Genomic DNA, 16,223 nt, shown 5'->3' on the forward strand with positions numbered 1-16,223 from the left:
CAGGTGCCCACCGCGTGCCCCCTGGCGGCAGCCAGGGGGGGCCTCCCAGAAAGTGAAAGTGACTGCCCCAAAGCGGGAGCGGCGCTGACGTTCATCCGCTGATGAGTCGGGAAACAGCCCGTGCGGGGTGCACCCACACACCACCCGGACTGTCACCCCGCGACACACATTCACCTGAAATGTGAGTCGGTGATGGCGGTGGCAACAAAGGCGTGCAGCCCTGATGCTGCGGATGGGCCTTGAGGACACTGCCGAGGGGGAAGAGCCAGACACCAGGAAGCCGCCTTCTGTGACTCCCCACGCGCGGGCTCCCCAGAACCAGCGACGCTGCGGAGGCAGAGGGCGTGTCCTCGGGCCAGGAGAGGGTGGGAGGCAGCGGGCGGAGGCCGTGGGGGACAGGGCTTTCGTCCAGGTGCTGAAAAGGACCTCAAGCTGATTGTGGTGATGGCACACAGCTCCGCGACTTCGCTGAAGCCACAGAAGCACACGCGCAGTGGACTGTGTGGTGTGTGTTACATCGCAGGGAAGCTGTTTAAAAAAGAAGGAGCAATAAAGTTACATATGACCCAGCAAGTCCACCCCTAGGCCTGCGCCAGAGAGCTGCAAACATCGGTCCACACGAAAGCGTGTGTGACTCAGGACAGCAGAAGAGAGGAGAGAACCCGACTCCATCGGCTGATGCGCGGAGAAGTGAGACGTGGAGTTAAATACGGACGCAGGCTCCACGTGGCTTCCCTCGCAGCTCAGTTGGTAAATCATCTGCCTGCAGTGCAGAAGACCCAGGTTCGTTTTCTGGGTTGGGAAGATCCCGTGGAGAAGAAAATGGCAACCCACTCCAGTATCCTTGCCTTGAGAATCTCATGGACAGAGGAGCCTGGCAGGCTACAGTCTGTGGGGTCGCAAGAGTCGACGGACTTAGCAACTAAAGCACCACCACAGGCTCCACAAGGATGAACCTTGGAAACCGGCTCAGTGAAAGAAGCCAGACAGCAGTCATACACTGGATCACGGCATTTTCAGAAGGGTCCCAAGTAGGCAAGCCCACAGTTGTAGACAGCACCCTGTGGTCGCCAGGGGCTGGGGGACCTGCCGGATGGCAGTGGTGGCTCGTGGGTGTGGCTCCCTTTTAGGGACAAAACGTCCTCAACTTAGATCGTGGTGAAGGTTGCAGCACATTGTCAACACATGGAAAGCACTGAACTGTCTGCTTTCATTGTGGAGCTTCATGGCATGTGAATTCTGTCTCCAATTGGCTAACACTGTCCTTGCAGCCTCACAGCCGGCCCTCAGCAGTGGCCCCACACCATCTGGTCCTCTCTGCTGGGAAGCCAGCACCCAGCCCCGGGGGCTGCGGGTCAGAGTGCGCGAGGAGCCCTGGCGGTGGGGGTCGGGGACGGGGACACCCAGAAACTCGTGCGTGGCCTGGCCCGGGCCCCCGCCGCCTGCTGTGCCAGCCCAGGGTGGCTCTCGGCTCCCAGAGCTGCAGGAGAGGCCGGCGGAGTTCTGCAGGGGGAATCGTGTTGTTCTTGTTTTAAATCACTTCAGTGTTTGTCGTGTTTATTAGGGAACTAGTTCAAACATGTGAAAAATGCGCAGAGCCCAACAAAGTGAACTCCCACCAACAGCCATGTGGGGAGTGAGCCGTGGGGCAGCCGCAGGGACCCTCCAGACCCCACGGTTGAGCCTCTGCGGACCTCCAGCCTGCCTATCGTTGTGGGGAGCAGGCCTGCTTGGGAGGCGGGGGCACCCCCTCCTTCGCTTTCCCAGGCTGCAGGATCAAAGTTCACCATCGGGACCAGAGGTGGGGGGCCTCGGTGCATCTCAGACTCTGAAAGTCTGTAACTAGCTGTTTTTGAAAATCATTGCTGGCTGCATACAGGAAAAAATGCCCCTTTCACACGTGCAGCTTGTCAGTTTGGGGAAACACACTCAGCCCATTACAGCCGAGTCGCCCCCTCCAGATCCTGCAGGCCCGTGACCCCTCCTGCTGCAGCCGGTGTTCTGTCCGAACAGGAGTGCGTCATCTCGACTGTCCCGTGGCCGTGTTTCCTCCTCTGGGTCCATCCACCGTCCGCAGTGTGGACCGTGGTTCCCTCTGCCGCTGAGCAGGCTGCACTGTGTGCACGTCCCCCAGCGGGGTACTAGTCAGGCGGTTTCCAGTCTGGGGCAACTGCGAATAAGCCGCTGAATTTGTAGGTGAACCTGAGTTTGACTTCTCCTGAGTAGGTGACTGGTTGCAGAACGCGGGGATGTGAGGTTAGTGGTGTCTGACGTTCCCGCTGACCAGCAAGCTGTGTCCCCTCCTGACGCGGCTGTCTTGCTCCTTCCCAGGGGGCCAGGCGCTGAGCCAGGCCGGGGGTGGCCAGCGAGGCGCTGCCAGCCCAGGAGAGGGGAGACGAGAGTCGTGAACACGCAGGCTCGTGTTGGCTCTGAGGGTGACAAGGAGGGGACCGTCAGCGAAGTCCTTGCAAACCAGGGGAGCCATCAGCCTGAGGCCCAGGGCACTGAGCAGGGCCCCAGGCCCCAGGGCTGGCGCGTCTTGGCATGGTACCGTGCCTGGGATGGATTTACTGGGCACTGACTGTGCCCAGGCTGTGCGGGAGACCTCAGAGACACACCCTGCTCACAGCCGAGGGCCTGTGGAGGTCGCGGCCAGGCGGGCAGAGCTGCGGCCCTCCCTGCCGTCATGCTGTGTGACCCCAGGCACGTGGCGGGCCCTCTCTGGGCCCCTGCCCTCCCGTTTGCGCTGCAGCCCCGATGGGAAATGGCACGGTGGCGCCTGCGGGCGGGGGGGGGAGAGACCCACGGGCGGGACAAGACGCGGGCCCCGCGCTGCCGCTGGCCACCGACAGAGGGCAGGAGCGGCCCGCGCCTCCGAGGCCGGCGCGGAGGCAGCCTGGCGGGGACACCTGAACACACAGCCCAGCCGGGGTGCCTGCAGGCCCCGCACCGCCCGACCTCCAGGGCTTAGTGTGGAAAGCGAACGCAGACCTCCACCGCCAGCAGTGTTTACACGGGTCACCTGTTGAGCCGGCGCACTTCTGGACTCACCAGGTTAAACAAAACCTGAAAGTCAGCTTCACTTTCTTGAAACGCGGCTGTTTGGGGCTCAAGCTCCATGCAGGCTGGCGGTGCTGTGTGCAGATGGGCGTGTGCCTGGCACCCCATGACCCTGGTGGTCCTCCCCGCGAGACGTGCCCCACCACGACCCCCAGTTACAGCTGGGGCTCCGAAAGGGGACAGGCGTGCTCGGGGCCGGCCCCCGCCCCAGTGCAAACACGTGTCCTGTGCACGGGGCACGTGTGCAAGAGATGGACAGACCAGTGCTCAAACACACTCACACCCCTGGCCAGCACCCTCATGCACACCCCGCACAGCCCCAGCTGTGCGCCCGGGTCCCCTGAAGGCCCGAGCCCCACCTGGACGGCTGTGGGGATCCTGTTGTTGCCCGGCAGGCCCAAGAGGGTCGTGGTCTCCCGGTCACCCTGGACCCGGACGGGGCGCCTGGCCGCCAGCACAGGCAGGTCTGGGATGCCACCCCTGCGGGGAGCGGGTGCGAGTGGCCTTCACCCAGCCCGCAGGCCCTTCCTCCTGGCCACACAGCATTTGCATAGTGCTCCCCAAGCCTGCGGATCGCATTACATGCAAACCCGATGATAATCTTTGTTGAAATAATATTTAACACATGCTGCACTTTTAATTAACTATCTGAATAATCTCAAATTAATACCAGAGCTTTAAAAATAAGTTTTCATTTTCGCGTTTGGTAACATAATAGCGGCCCGGCCAGCCCGTTTCCTCCTTTGATTTAATTAAAAGCCCTTTTGTATGTCTCTTGTCACTTCAGAAACAGACAAGAGCCCCCGAGGTGGGCAGCTCAGGCCCCCGACTCAGGGCCCAGGGCCGGGGTCACAGCCGCGGAGTGCCATGCAGTGTGGCTGCGTGTCACACACATTCACACAGAGGGAGGGGGCCTGGTCACAGACACGCACACAGAGGCGGCAAGCTGCTTCCACCCTTCCACGCGCATGCCAGGCTGCACGGCCGCTCCCTGCACCAGCTCCACTGGGGGTCGGCCGGTCGGTCACCCGCTGGGCAATCAGGGTGACACTCAGGCCGGCTGGGGCTGGGGGTTCCTGGTTGGCATTCCGGGTCTGTGTCCGAGGCCACAGCTGCTGGCCAGTCAGCTCGCCGAGTGTGGGCGTGGGTCTCCCTGTCACGCCGTCTCTGTGTGCCCAGGCTCGACACTTCAGAAGCGGCTGGGCGGGCACCTCCGGGGGCGCACAGCAGACACCCAACCCGAGCCCGGATTCCTGGGAGGAGAGCGCAGAAATCCCTTTGACTCGGGGGCTGGGGGTCAGAAACGGCTCCTGCGTGGAGTGAGGTGCGTGGGTGAAGGGCCGATCTGAAAGGGGCTTCTTCTCCTCTGGCCAGCAGATGCGGGGGGCTGCATGCAAGCTGAGTGGGCACCGGGCAGTGACATGAGAGGCCCCTGCCCTCAGCGGGCTCTGTCAGAACATGCTGCTGCGGGCGGGAAGCCAGGCGTGGCCGAGGAGAAGGACAAGGTGGGTGGGCGCCTCCCCAGCGGGAGGGTCAGAGGGGGCCCCTGGGGCTGCGGTGCCTGACGCCAGGGTCTAGCCTCCGTCCAGGGCGCCGGGCCTGGAACCTGGAGCGTGACCAGCAGGGCCTGGCCTAGGAACCGGCTGCCCTGGGGTCCAGCTCTCCTCCCCGACACCAACCAGTCCTTTCCGGCTGAGGCGGACCGGCCAGCCCCGGTCAGCGGGGCCCAGCAGACTCCTGCCTCCAGGGCTGCCTGTAAGGTGGGAGAGCCCGCTCCTACCCACCCGCCCCTGGCTTGGGAAGACTGGCCTGGCCACTCCAGGCACTTCGCCCCGCCATGTCACACTCACACACACTCCCACCCATGGTCACAAGTCACCCGGGACTTAGGGTTAGGGTTAGGGTTAGGGTCAGCCCGCGGCCCACAGGGAGGAGTGACCATCGTGGGCTGGGCTCCAGGAGCCTGCCGGCCTGGGGAGGCTGCATACGGGCCGGGAGCACCCTCATCCCAAGTTCCCACTGGGTGCTGGCGGCCCTGCGTGACCCAGGAACCAGCACGGGTCTCAGGCAGGGCGGGCGGGAGTCCTGGTTCACAGTGGGGAGCAGAGCTGGGTTCAGAGAGGCCAGGTGAGTTGCTCAAGGTCACACAGGGGATCTCGAGCAAGCGTGCACAGGAGTCAGCCCCCCGTGCCCCTTCTACTGAAGGCAGCGTGGCCAGACCAGGAGCGAGGCGGGCGGGTGACCCCAGCGCTGGCCCCCCGGTGCTGGCCCGGAAGACTCGGGAGCTGGGGAGCTGCGGCTGAGGTGGAAGAGACTCCCCCAACCTCCGGACGTGGCCACAGTGCAGACACTCTGAGGCCTGAACCCGCGACCTTGTGCTGAGGTCTGCTGGGGTCAGGGGGCACGGGTGTGAGCCCCAAGCTCGAAGTGCCCGGAACCAGGGGTGCTGCAGGCCGGCCCCTCACTCATTCATGTGGTCAGTCACCAGGTATGCACCCAGTGCCCGCAGGGCAGGCGCTGTCCTGGACAGGTGTGGCAAGCCTGACCCGGACCCTGCCCTCCTAGGAATGCCATTCCACTGGGAAAGGGACATCACACATCAAAGAGACGGAGCGAGCGGTTTCAGATAGTGATCGGAAGCCAGAATAGTCAGGGCGGGCTTCTCTGAGGAGGGGTCCTTTGGACTGAAACCTGCCTTGGCGATAAGAATGAGGCGGCCAAGGAATGAGTCCTGGGAGAGGACTCCAGGCAGAGGGACTGCACGGGCGGGGCCCCAGAGGAAGGGAAGTTCGTAGAAGGGGGGCCCCGGGAGGGTGGGGGTCTGCCAGCCTGGCCTGGGAGCAGCCTGGTAGAACTGGGCACACGGGGTCTGAGCACCCAGTGTGGCCAGAGGTTCCAATTCACCAAGAAAAGCTGGCGGTCTGGGTTTTGATACAAAACCTCAATTTTTAAAAAATAGCCACAACCAGTTGCACTTTTCCTGAAACTGTTCTGAGGGCCCAAAACAGCCGGTGGGCCTCTAGTTCAAGACCTCCCTCAGAAGTGAAAAGTGAAACTGCAAAGTGTTTGGACTGTAGCCCACCAGGCTCCTCTGTCCAGGGGATTCTTCCTGATCCAGGACTTGAACCTGAGTCACGTTGCAGGCAGATTCTTTACCATCTGAGCCACCAGGGAAGCCCCCTCCCTAGGAAGCTGGGGCCTGGATTCGAGTCCTGCCTCCCAGACTTGCTGGCTGTGTCAGCCCCGTGCAGGCTGCCTGCTCTCCGTGCGCCCCTGTGCTTCCACCTGGAAAGGGGCCGCCGTGAAGGACCAGTGCTTTAAGGTACCCTTCATTCAGCAGCTGTCTGCTGGACGTCTCTGTGTGCCCGAGTCAGTGCTCTGGGGATTGTAGTTGCGGACGAAAGAGACAGTGTCCGCCCTGGTGCCTTACCCTCCATGGGGAACAGGAATTGAATGGCTGAGTGGTCACCGCACAGGACTGCCGTGTGTCCAGAAGACCGAGGAGAGAGAATAGGACCAAGAGGCAAACAGGTATCAGGTGGAGGGACCCAAGCAGGGCAGAGGGCAGTGCAAAGGCCCTGGGGCCTGGCTGCTCCAGGAACAACAAGGCTGAAGTGGGGGTGGGGGAAGGGGTGGGGGCAGAGTGGGAGGGAGATGAGCCCTTTGGGGGCTGTGGGGGCTTCGGCTTTTCCCCCTGAGCCAGGTGAGCCGGGGGAGGGTGTGGAGCTGGGCACAGGTGAGGTTGCCTCTGGGGTCCACAGGAGCCTCCTGGCTGCCACTGGGCCCGCTGGGGCTGGAGGTGGGGGCCCAGGAAGGCGGTCCAGGCAGGGGTGAGGGGCCGGACCGGGCCGCAGTGGGGCTGGGAGGACGGTGAAGGTCCCCCGGGCACAGGGAAGGGGCAGAGAGGCGCCTGGGCTTGGTCCAGGCCCCTGGAGGCTGGGATGGAGAGGCGGAGAGAGCTGGTTCCCGCAGCGGGGGCCCACTGGGACATGACCTCCGGCGTCCCGCCCGGCGAGGCCGGGCGACGCTGCCGGGCGGCCCTCGGCGGCTGGACCCGCGGGCCCCCCTCCCCCGCGCCACCTGCGGGGTCGGCCCGGCCTTTGTCCCGCCCCGCGCGGCGCCCCCCGAGCAAACACAGCTGAGCGCCGGGCTCGCGTGCCGCCCCGCCCGGCTCGGCGGGCCCCAGCTCCGGGCGGGCGGCGGGCGCGGGCCGGCGGCTTAGCGGGCAGCTGCGGCCGCGGGCGGGTGGGCGGCCGGCCGCTCCGCCGGCGCCGCGCTTTGTCATGCAGATGCCCGCCGGCGGCGCGCGCCCGCTCCCCAGCTGACCCCGCCGGCCGGCCGGGCGGCCCCAGACCCGCTTGATCGTCCGCCGGAACCGGATCTGCCTGGTGCTGGGCCGCCCGGGCCGGGGCCGGGCGTCTCTGGGCCTGTCTCCTCGCGTTCCCGGCAGAGCACCCCCGAGTCGCCCCTGCGCGGCGGGAGCACGTTTGGGGACCAGCCCCCATCCCTCCCGCCTTCCCTGAGCTCTGCGGCCCGCCCCGCCCCCGCCTCAGTCTTCCCCTCCCTGCTTTGAGAGCAGGTGACCAGGTGAGCGGGATGAGCGCCTGGCCTGGGGCCGCTGAGGCTGATGACTCAGACCGCAGCCCCCCAGCGCTTCCCCCCACCCCCAGGGCGGGCAGCTGGGACTTGGCCTGGGGACACGCCCAATTTCCCCGGAGCCAGAGGCACCAGGAGAGAGGTGATCAAATGGAAAGTTATTTACTGCCCTGTGTCAGGAGTCAGGCCCCAGGCCAGGCTGGGAGCAGGAACATTCCTGGGTGGGATCAGGCCCTGAGCCGCCCAGGTGCTCGGGGTCACCGCGTCTGCCCCATGGCCCCAGTCGCTGGCCTGGGATTCATGCCAGAAGCTGCAGAAATGGCCACCATGCGTGGGCCTGATGTTCGGGTTCTGGGACCCTCCACCAGAGGAGTGAGTCCTCTCAGGCAGCCCAGCCGGGCAGTGGGCAGGGACCCCTCCCAGGGGCGTCCCTGAGGGCACCCCGACCAGGGACCCCCCCTCCCAGGGATGTCCCCGAGGGCACCCCAACCAGGCCCTCTCCCAGGGGCATCCCTGAGGGCACCCCGACGGCACCCAGTTTGTCAATCCCAATCACACAGGTAGTTCCAAGGAAGCTCTGGTCCAGAGATTTCACTCCTAGGACTTCATCTTCGAAGGGTGAAGTGTGTGTGCCCTCTGCCGCTTGTGACCTTGGGCACCGACCTCCGTGTCCTGTCTGGAGGCAGGAACATCGGCACGCCGCCCTCCAGGGCTGCCTGAGGAGGGTGAAGACTCTGCAAGTCGGGGGTCCTGATGTGATGGACAAATGGAGATGAGACCCTCTCCCTGGGTGCCTCAGGGTCTGTCCAGCCCCCACCCCACCCTCCTGCACCCAAGCTCTGATGGCTGGGAGAGGGGCGCAGTCCCAGCCCAGACTCCGCCTTGCCTGTCACAGGAGAAGGTGGGGGAGGCCAGGGTGGGCGGCCCACACCTCCACCCCAGGCCCCCGCCCTCTGCTCTGGCGGGAGAGACCCTGGAAGGTGGAGGCTCGCCTGAACGCACCTCCAGGGAGGGGCCTCCGTACCCAGATCCAGTTTCTGGCAGGACTGGTTGGTCTAGGTGGCCCTGAGGGATGGCTGAGATAAGGCGCGTGCAGGTCGGCGGGGCTAAGAACGGGGTGGCCTGGACCCCGCCCACTCAAGGGTGGCTTGGGGTCCGAGCCAGTCTTGTCCCAGCTTCTGGCACCAGCCTTGGGAGGGGGCCACACAGGCGCCCTGTCTGAACCCCTTCCCTGCCTGCAGTGAGAGTGGCACACGAAGCGGTGACCCTGAGGAGGGGGCTCCCGGCCCAAGGTCGCCCAGGCAAGACCTGCTGCAGGTGAGGGTTGTCCAGGCACACGGCAAGCTTCTGGAGCCAAGAGGCAGGCGGACTGAGGTTGCCCAGGCGTGAGGTTGTTCGGGACCCCACGTTTCAGCAGGGCCCTAGCCTGGCTGTGTCTCAGACCTCCTGGGAGCGGGAGGGCCCGTCCTCAGTGGCAGCCGGCCTCCTCTGTCTGACGTCCCCACGCTTGCAAGAGCGCCTTCATCTGATCCTCCCATCTGGCTCCAGTGGCACCCCTCTCCTACCGGGACCCTGACCGGTAGACCTCTGGGGCCCCAAAACTCAGGGGAACAGCGGTGGTCCCCACACTTCAGGGCAAGGAGTCCCATGGGGATGGCCACAGAGGAGCTCTTAGTCCCCCGGACAGGGCTTCCCTCAGCTCAGCACAGGCCTTGGGCAAGGCGGCCCTCAGATCTGCCTGGAAAATGGGTTTTGCGTCCAGGATGGAGTTGTGGGAAGTGGTCCCGGGGAACAGGGGGTGGGGGACAAGGCCAGGCAAGGGGAGAGCGAGCTGGAGGAGGTGCTGCTGCTCTGCGGTCAGTGGGCTGCAGGCCCTGGGGAGGCCAGCTGAGAAACCTCGAGGGGCGGGCCGAGGACCGTCTGCCTGGAGACAAGAGGGGCATGGCTGCAGCCTTCACCCCATCGAGCCAGGCTTGTCCGCCGGCCTCCAGGGCTCGTGCACACAGGGGCCCAGCAGGTCCCGCAGGCGTCCTCACGCTGGCTCAGAGCAGCTCCTGGGGAAGGGCGAGCCGGGTCTGCGGGACGCTCTCCACAGTGCCGCAGCTGGCAGACGCGTGGCACACACGGGCACGCTGCCCGACGCACACACCCACACCCCCGTCTGCCCGGGGGCAGCCTTTTCTCACTTCCACGTCTGGGGCAAATGAACGCAGTCTCCTCGCATCCCGTCTGTCCCCCGTGCCCACACCCCCAGCCTCAGTTTCCGTGATGACCAGTCAAAGCCTCTCTCTAGACTGCAGTCCCCTCACAGGTGGGAACAATCTCCACTCGTCAGTCGACAGAAAGCCACCCCCTGCCCGTGGCCTAGGGGGTGAGCAAACCCGTCCTCCCTGAGTGAGCTCAGCGAGTCTCTGGTGGTGGCGATGGCACCAGGGATGACTGCTCATCCCGCTCCTGACCTTTCTCCTGAACCCGAGCTCATGGCCGCCTGTCACACGTGTCACACTCAACAGGCCCCCTGGTTCCCCCTGCTGCACCGTCGTCCCGTCTCAGAGCAGACAGGGCCCTCGGAGGTGACGCAGGCCTTCCCACAGCTGCTCTCCCTTCAGCAGAAGCCGCCGCCTCGGGGCCTGGGCATGTGCCCCCTGCAGGGAACACTCACCCCACACCTCCCTCGCCTCTGCCAGGAAGAGCAGGCTTGTGAGGCTGAAGCCCAGGGCAGAGGGCTTAGAGACGCAGAGCCCACAGGAGGCGGAGTCTGTGATGCAGGGACTCTGGGTGACCCTCGGGGGTCTGGGTGGGCGGCTGGGAGGCCAGAGGGACCAGCACTTGGCAGGGGCCTGGCATGGGGCAGGCCTGGGGAGGGAGACGTCACGTCCACGTTCGGCCCAAGGGGCAAGCAGCTTCCGTGGGTCCAGGCTGCAGCCCAGGACGGAGTTAGACAGCGGGCAGGGCCAGCTCGTAGCCCTGGGTTGGGCAGCACCCAGGTTCCTGAACCAGCTGGCCTGCCGGGAGGAGATCCAGCAGCGGGATTCATGGCTGAGCTGATGCTGGCCGGGCTCACGGAGACGCACAGACATTCACAGGCCGGGTGATGTTCCAGCCAGCCCTGCCCAGCCAGCAACTGGCAGACAATCGATAAGCCTAATTAATAATTAACTTTTTAATTAAATATCAATTTAAAACAAGTATGGGAATCAGTCTCTTGCAATTAACACCCTTGCTCTGCTTTCAGAAAGGGGCTGGATGGGAGATCTGGGCTCCGGGGCCACAGGGGCAGGGCGGGCACACAGGATCCCACGGGGCGGGGAAGGGGCCCGGGTGGCCCACCCCTCCCCTCCCGGAGCCACGGGGGCCTCAGGACACCCGCCCTGTCTCCTCCAGCCACAGGGAAAGTGTGCTCGACCCTGCGGTTACCGCCGCACTGGGTACACTGGACACAGAGCAGGACCCAGCCCTGCCTTTGAGGAGCTGGCCTCTTGAACGTCGAGGGGAACAGACTCAGCAACCTACGAGTGGCTGGTTCCCAGGATCCCAAGGAACGAGAAACCGGGGCCACAGGAGGACACCTGGAAGGACGTGTTGGACACGGGCGCGGCGGGCCAGAGGTGTGGCGGCAGGGAGGGGCAGCAGGCGTGTTGCAGGTCTGGGGTGGCCCGGGGCGGCCCGGCGAATGCAGCGGAAAGTAGCTGGTACATACCCCTGCTGCCACCCCGGAACCCCACGACCCCAGGGGTTTCCTGACCGGCAGCTCGGGTGACCGCAGGCATAACCACGGCGCCTGAGGGCTCAAGTGGCTGGTGGTGCAGGTTCCTGCTTGGGGGGCAGACAGCGCGGTGTGGTTGGCAGGCAGGGCCGCCCCGGGCAGGCGCTTGGGCTCCCGGGCCCCATGGCGTCCTCAGGACACGCCTGGTGGCCGCCAGGGGCATCCAGACCTGAAGTCCTGACGCAGAGGTGCACAGCACAGGAGGGTCTGCAGGAGGTCTGCTCGGGGAGCGGAGGGCCAGGGCTCCCCCGACACAGGTCCCCGGGGAGGGGCCCCTGCCGAGGGGCAGAGGCCAAGGAGAGGACAGGCCGGGCCTTGACTGTGTGGGTGGCGGGGCGGACTGCCCTGGGACAGGCCCAACCGAGGCCAGGTCTCAGCCGGGACAGCACACGGCAGGCAGGCAGCAGAGCCCCAAAACTTGTTCTCGCACCCCCCAAGGCCCGTACCCAAGGAAGGTGGGCTGAAATCTGTTGACAAAGCTGCCGTGGGGCTCCTTCCTGGGCTGTAAGAGCACAGGGCAGTCGGGAGGCAGGGGTGCCATGTGGCGGATGGGCACGCGGTGGGCGCTCAGCAGCTCCCCACCCCCCAGCCGCAGAGGGAGGCCATCCCTGACAGCAGGGGTCGTGACGACGCAACTGACCTAGAGGCCAGACCAAGGGCGCTGGCCGCTGCTCTGCACCGAGCTTGGACCCCTGCCTGGCCAGGGAGGGACCCTGGGGTCTGTGGCCCTTTTGTGGCAAAAGGGGCAGACCAGGGAGGTCTGAACACACCCTGGCACTTCCTGGGGAGGGGCAGAGAGGGCCAGAGAGGGCCACACTAGGGCTGGAGCTCGGCTCAGCCAGGCTCTGGACAGGGCAGCCTCTGTCCTACCAGCCCTACCCCAAGCCGCGCTGGGCATCAGTCCCGCCACTGCCCTGGGTACCGCCTCGTCTCTCCCGCCTGGGCACCCTCGAGCTTCTCCCCTGTCTCCAAGGCCCTGCCCCTCGAGGGTCTCTGGGTCCCCCCTCACCCCCACCGTCCTGCCGGCCCCTGCCTGCCCACGGAGCCCCCTCCCGCCCACTTCAGTGCCCTTATCTGGGTCCAGCCCCTGCGCGATTGCTGGGAGCCCATCCCCATGACAACGGGGCAGATGGCGGCTGCGATTAGCTGCTCTCCCTCCCGCCACAGCTCAATCCGTCTTTGAAATTAAATCAGCTGCGATAACATCGACTGGCCAGGGGAGGGGGGCAGGCAGGAGGCCGCCCGGGCCGCACCCACCCCACCCTCGGCCTGGGCGCAGGGCGAGAGGAACAGGAGGAGGGTAGATGGGCTTGCAGTGCGGATGGGTAACCTCATCCACGTCTCTCGGCCTCTGAGCCTCAGTTTCCCCATCTGTAAAATGGGGGCAAGTGGCCATCCCTGTTTTGGGGGTCAGTGAGAGTCTCTGGGGAGAGTGTACAGGAGGAGCCCTGGTGGGCTCAGTAGGGCTGAAAACATGGCCCATTCCCGTCCACGGAGAAGCCAGAGCCCTTGGGGAGACCCCGGGCCATCAGGGTCCCAGGTGGCCTCAGACTACACATGGTCGGAGACTGCAGACCTCCCCTGTGAGCCGCGGTGCGTCCCTGCCCAGGGCTTTGCTACCCTCGCTCATAAAGGCTTCAGCGTCACTGAACCTGGTGCCCGAGGGGCAATGCTGGGACGCCATCATGTCCACCCAGAAGTAGGGGACAGTCAGGGGCCTGGAGGGACGTGGGACCCAGGAGAGACGTGTGGAAGAGGGAGTGTAAGATCTCCCCGAGGGTGTGGTGGGAGGAGAGGCCTGGGTAGAGCGGGGTATTTCAGGAACCAGGTCGGTCTGTGCAAAAGTCCCACTTCAGGAAGAGGGTGCTGCAGGGAGGGGAGGGTTGGCAGTTGAGCGGGGACCCAGGGGCGGCAGGGAGGCGGAGACCCCGGAGGAGGGTTCCTGGCATGGCACGGCCCACGCTGAGGTCTCGAGGCAGGAGTCCCCCGGGTGAGTATGCAGGAGCGGCAGGAGACCACTGGGGCTGGAGCAGAGTGTGCCGGGGGGCCGGGGAGGTTGTGGGGGCCTCAGCAGCCACCCCGAGGATCTGACTTTTCCTTTGAGTGTCTCTTGAACCTCTCAGATTTTCACAAGACCCTTCCGGTTGCGGGATGACAGCGGGATGAAAGGAGGAGGCTGGGGCACTGTCCAGGTGAGCCACGAGCAGACCTGGGCCCAGAGCAGGCGGTGAGTGTGGGAGCTGCATTCTGAACGGGGGCCTCACCGTCTCCTGCCTCAGGACCTTTGCACGGGCTGCGCCGTGCCTGGAACCCTCCTCCCAGGCCCCTCTCTGCCCGCCTCCCTCGGGTCTCCGTCTGGCCTTCAGCTCCACCGTTTGTCAGATGGGGCTCCAGGCCAAGAAAAGGATGCAGAGAGGGGCAGAGGATCAGAGAGGGGCTGAGGGTGTGTGGCCCACTGAGCCAGGTCTTGGCCGCCACCAGCCTTCATCTACTCGGAGGGACTGGAAGAGGGGACCGCCACGACTGGCCTGTGAATCGGGGGGAGACACCGAGGTGAGGTCCTTGGGGTATCTGCAATCGCCTGTGCCTTGTGACCACCCAGCCCCGGGACCTTGTGCCCGCCGGTGGGCTGCTGGCCTGTAATTGGATTTGCCTGGCAGCTGTCCGGGCTAAGCAGGCCCACTTGACGCAGCCGCGCTTGGCCGGTAATTGGTGAAGTTAGCAGGTCGGCGGGGGCAGAGGTCGGGTGGTTAATGCTGTCGTGGGGGCTTTGATGAAGTCAGTCTGGCTGCAGGGCTCGGAGCCGCAGTGCGACCCTCTGTATGCCACGGGGCTCCGCTGCCCCTCGCCTAACGCGGTTAGGGGGCCTCCAGCTGCCAGCCCGGCCCCGGGGCTCTGCGGGGCCGGACCCAGGAGGCCTGAGCCTGCAGGGTCAGCAGGTCAGCTGCTGCGTGCTCCTGCCCAGGGCCCTGCAGCACCCGAGGGGACTCGCGGGCCCCTAGGGATCTTGGGGTGCTGCCCTATGGTGGGGATGGGGGACGACGGCCAGGCCGCCGGGATCTCCTGGGGAGGGCAAGGCCTGACATCTTCATGCTGAAGCTGGGCAGCGCCCCCCGGTGTCCCCGGGCCAGCGGCGGACCCCCGCGGTGGTTAGGGTCCCCGAGCCGTGGGCTGGGCAGGCAGGCGGCCGCCGTGACCCTCACGACCCCAACGACACGCGCGCACGGATGCGGGCACTCACGCACGGGCGCGGACACGGACGGACACGTGCGCACAGACACGCGCACGCAGACACACGCGCACGGACACGCACGCATGGACCCGCACAGACATGCACGCGCGCGGACATAAACGGACACGTGCACGCAGACACACGTGCACAGACCCTCACGCATGGACCCGCAGAGACACGCACGCACGGACACAGACGGACACGCGCGCGCGGACACGCACGAGCTTGGACACAGACGGACACGCGCGCACGGACACGCGCACGCAGACACACGCACGCACAGACACGCACGAGCTTGGACACAGACAGACACGCGCGCACGAACACGCGCACGCAGACACGCGCGCGGACACGCACGCACGAACACACGCGAGCACGGACACAGACGGACACGCGCACGGAGACACACGCGCACGGACCCGCACTCACGGACACGCACGCACGGACACGCGCGGACACGCACGCAAGCGCATGTGCCGCCAGCCCGGAGCCCGCTCGGCGCCGTGGCGAGGTCGGCCTGCACCGGACGCCTGCCCCGTCCCCGGGCCTCGCGTGTGGGCCCCGGCCGTCCGGCCCCCTGGCCCCCCAAGCGAGCCACCGCGCCCGCAAGCTCACTCAGCAGGTTTATTGAGCAGCGCCCGGCAGCGGGCGCGGGCGGCGCCTACTTGCTGTCCACCCGTTTGAGCTGCTCCTTGCCGTTGATGATGACCGACTTGAGCTGCCCGTCCTCCTCCACCTCCACGCGCTCCTGCCCGTTCTCCACGATGCGCTTGGTGCTGACCTTGCGGCCGTTGACGATCTCGGTGGACGACATCACCGATTTGAAGCCGGAGCCGCCTGAGCCGGAGCCGCCGAAGGACGTGGACGAGAAAGTGGTCCGGCCGGCGCCCCAGCGGCCCAGGCTGTTAAAGGCGGAGAAGGCCTCCATGAAGGCGGGGAACTCGCCGAAGCCGGCCGAGAAGGCCCCGCGCAGCCCGCGGCCCCGGGGCCCGCGCTCGCGGCCGAAAGGCGCATCCCAGAAGTCGAAGGAGAACGGGTCCAGGCCGCCGAAAAACTCGCGGAAGATGTCCTCCGGGTTGCGGAAGGTGTAGCCGCCGCCGAAGGGGCCGCCGTGCGGGGAGCCGGCCCCGCCAGGACGCCAGCCGTCGCAGCCCGCGCGGTCGTACAGCGAGCGCTTCTTGGAGTCGGACAGGACCTCGTAGGCCTCGGACACCTGTTTGAACTTCTTCTCGGCCTCCTCCTTGTTGTCGGGGTTCTTGTCGGGGTGCCAGCGCAGGGCCAGCTTGCGGTAGGCCTTCTTGATGTCCTCCGGGGAGGCGCTGGCCTGCACCCCCAGCACTTCGTAGTAGTTAGCCATGCCGAGGGCCGGGGCGCGGCGGCGGGGAGACGCGGGCCCGGGGCCCGGGTGGCCGTTGGGTGGGAGCACCAGTGGCAGTGCGGGTCGCTCGGCGGGGGCCTGGCTGGACTCTGGGGCTCCGGGGCGTCTCTGCCCGGGCAACTATCCTTTCATAGTACCAGCGCGGGGGACGGGTTGGGCACCTCCGCTAGAGGAGGGGGGGAGGGGAGGGC

The 16,223-nt window shown here is 65.9% G+C and overlaps 1 protein-coding gene across 1 annotated transcript; it reads right to left on the reverse strand.

Moving 5' to 3' along the window:
- Positions 1–15,315: 15,315 nt before the first annotated feature.
- On the reverse strand, positions 15,316–16,011 carry DNAJB8 (DnaJ heat shock protein family (Hsp40) member B8). The gene has a single exon (XM_088831719.1). The coding sequence runs from the start codon at positions 16,009–16,011 to the stop codon at positions 15,316–15,318; it is 696 nt and encodes a 231-aa protein (XP_088687845.1).
- Positions 16,012–16,223: the final 212 nt, after the last annotated feature.

This window comes from Moschus berezovskii, chromosome 24, assembly GCF_049115385.1.
Source record: "Moschus berezovskii isolate FMDL1 chromosome 24, NW_MosBer_1.0, whole genome shotgun sequence".
Lineage (NCBI taxonomy): Eukaryota > Metazoa > Chordata > Mammalia > Artiodactyla > Moschidae > Moschus > Moschus berezovskii.

Bases quoted from the DNA above. Each gene is read 5' to 3' on its own strand.
- DNAJB8 (XM_088831719.1), bottom strand. From the start codon at position 16,011: ATGGCTAACTACTACGAAGTGCTGGGGGTGCAGGCCAGCGCCTCCCCG.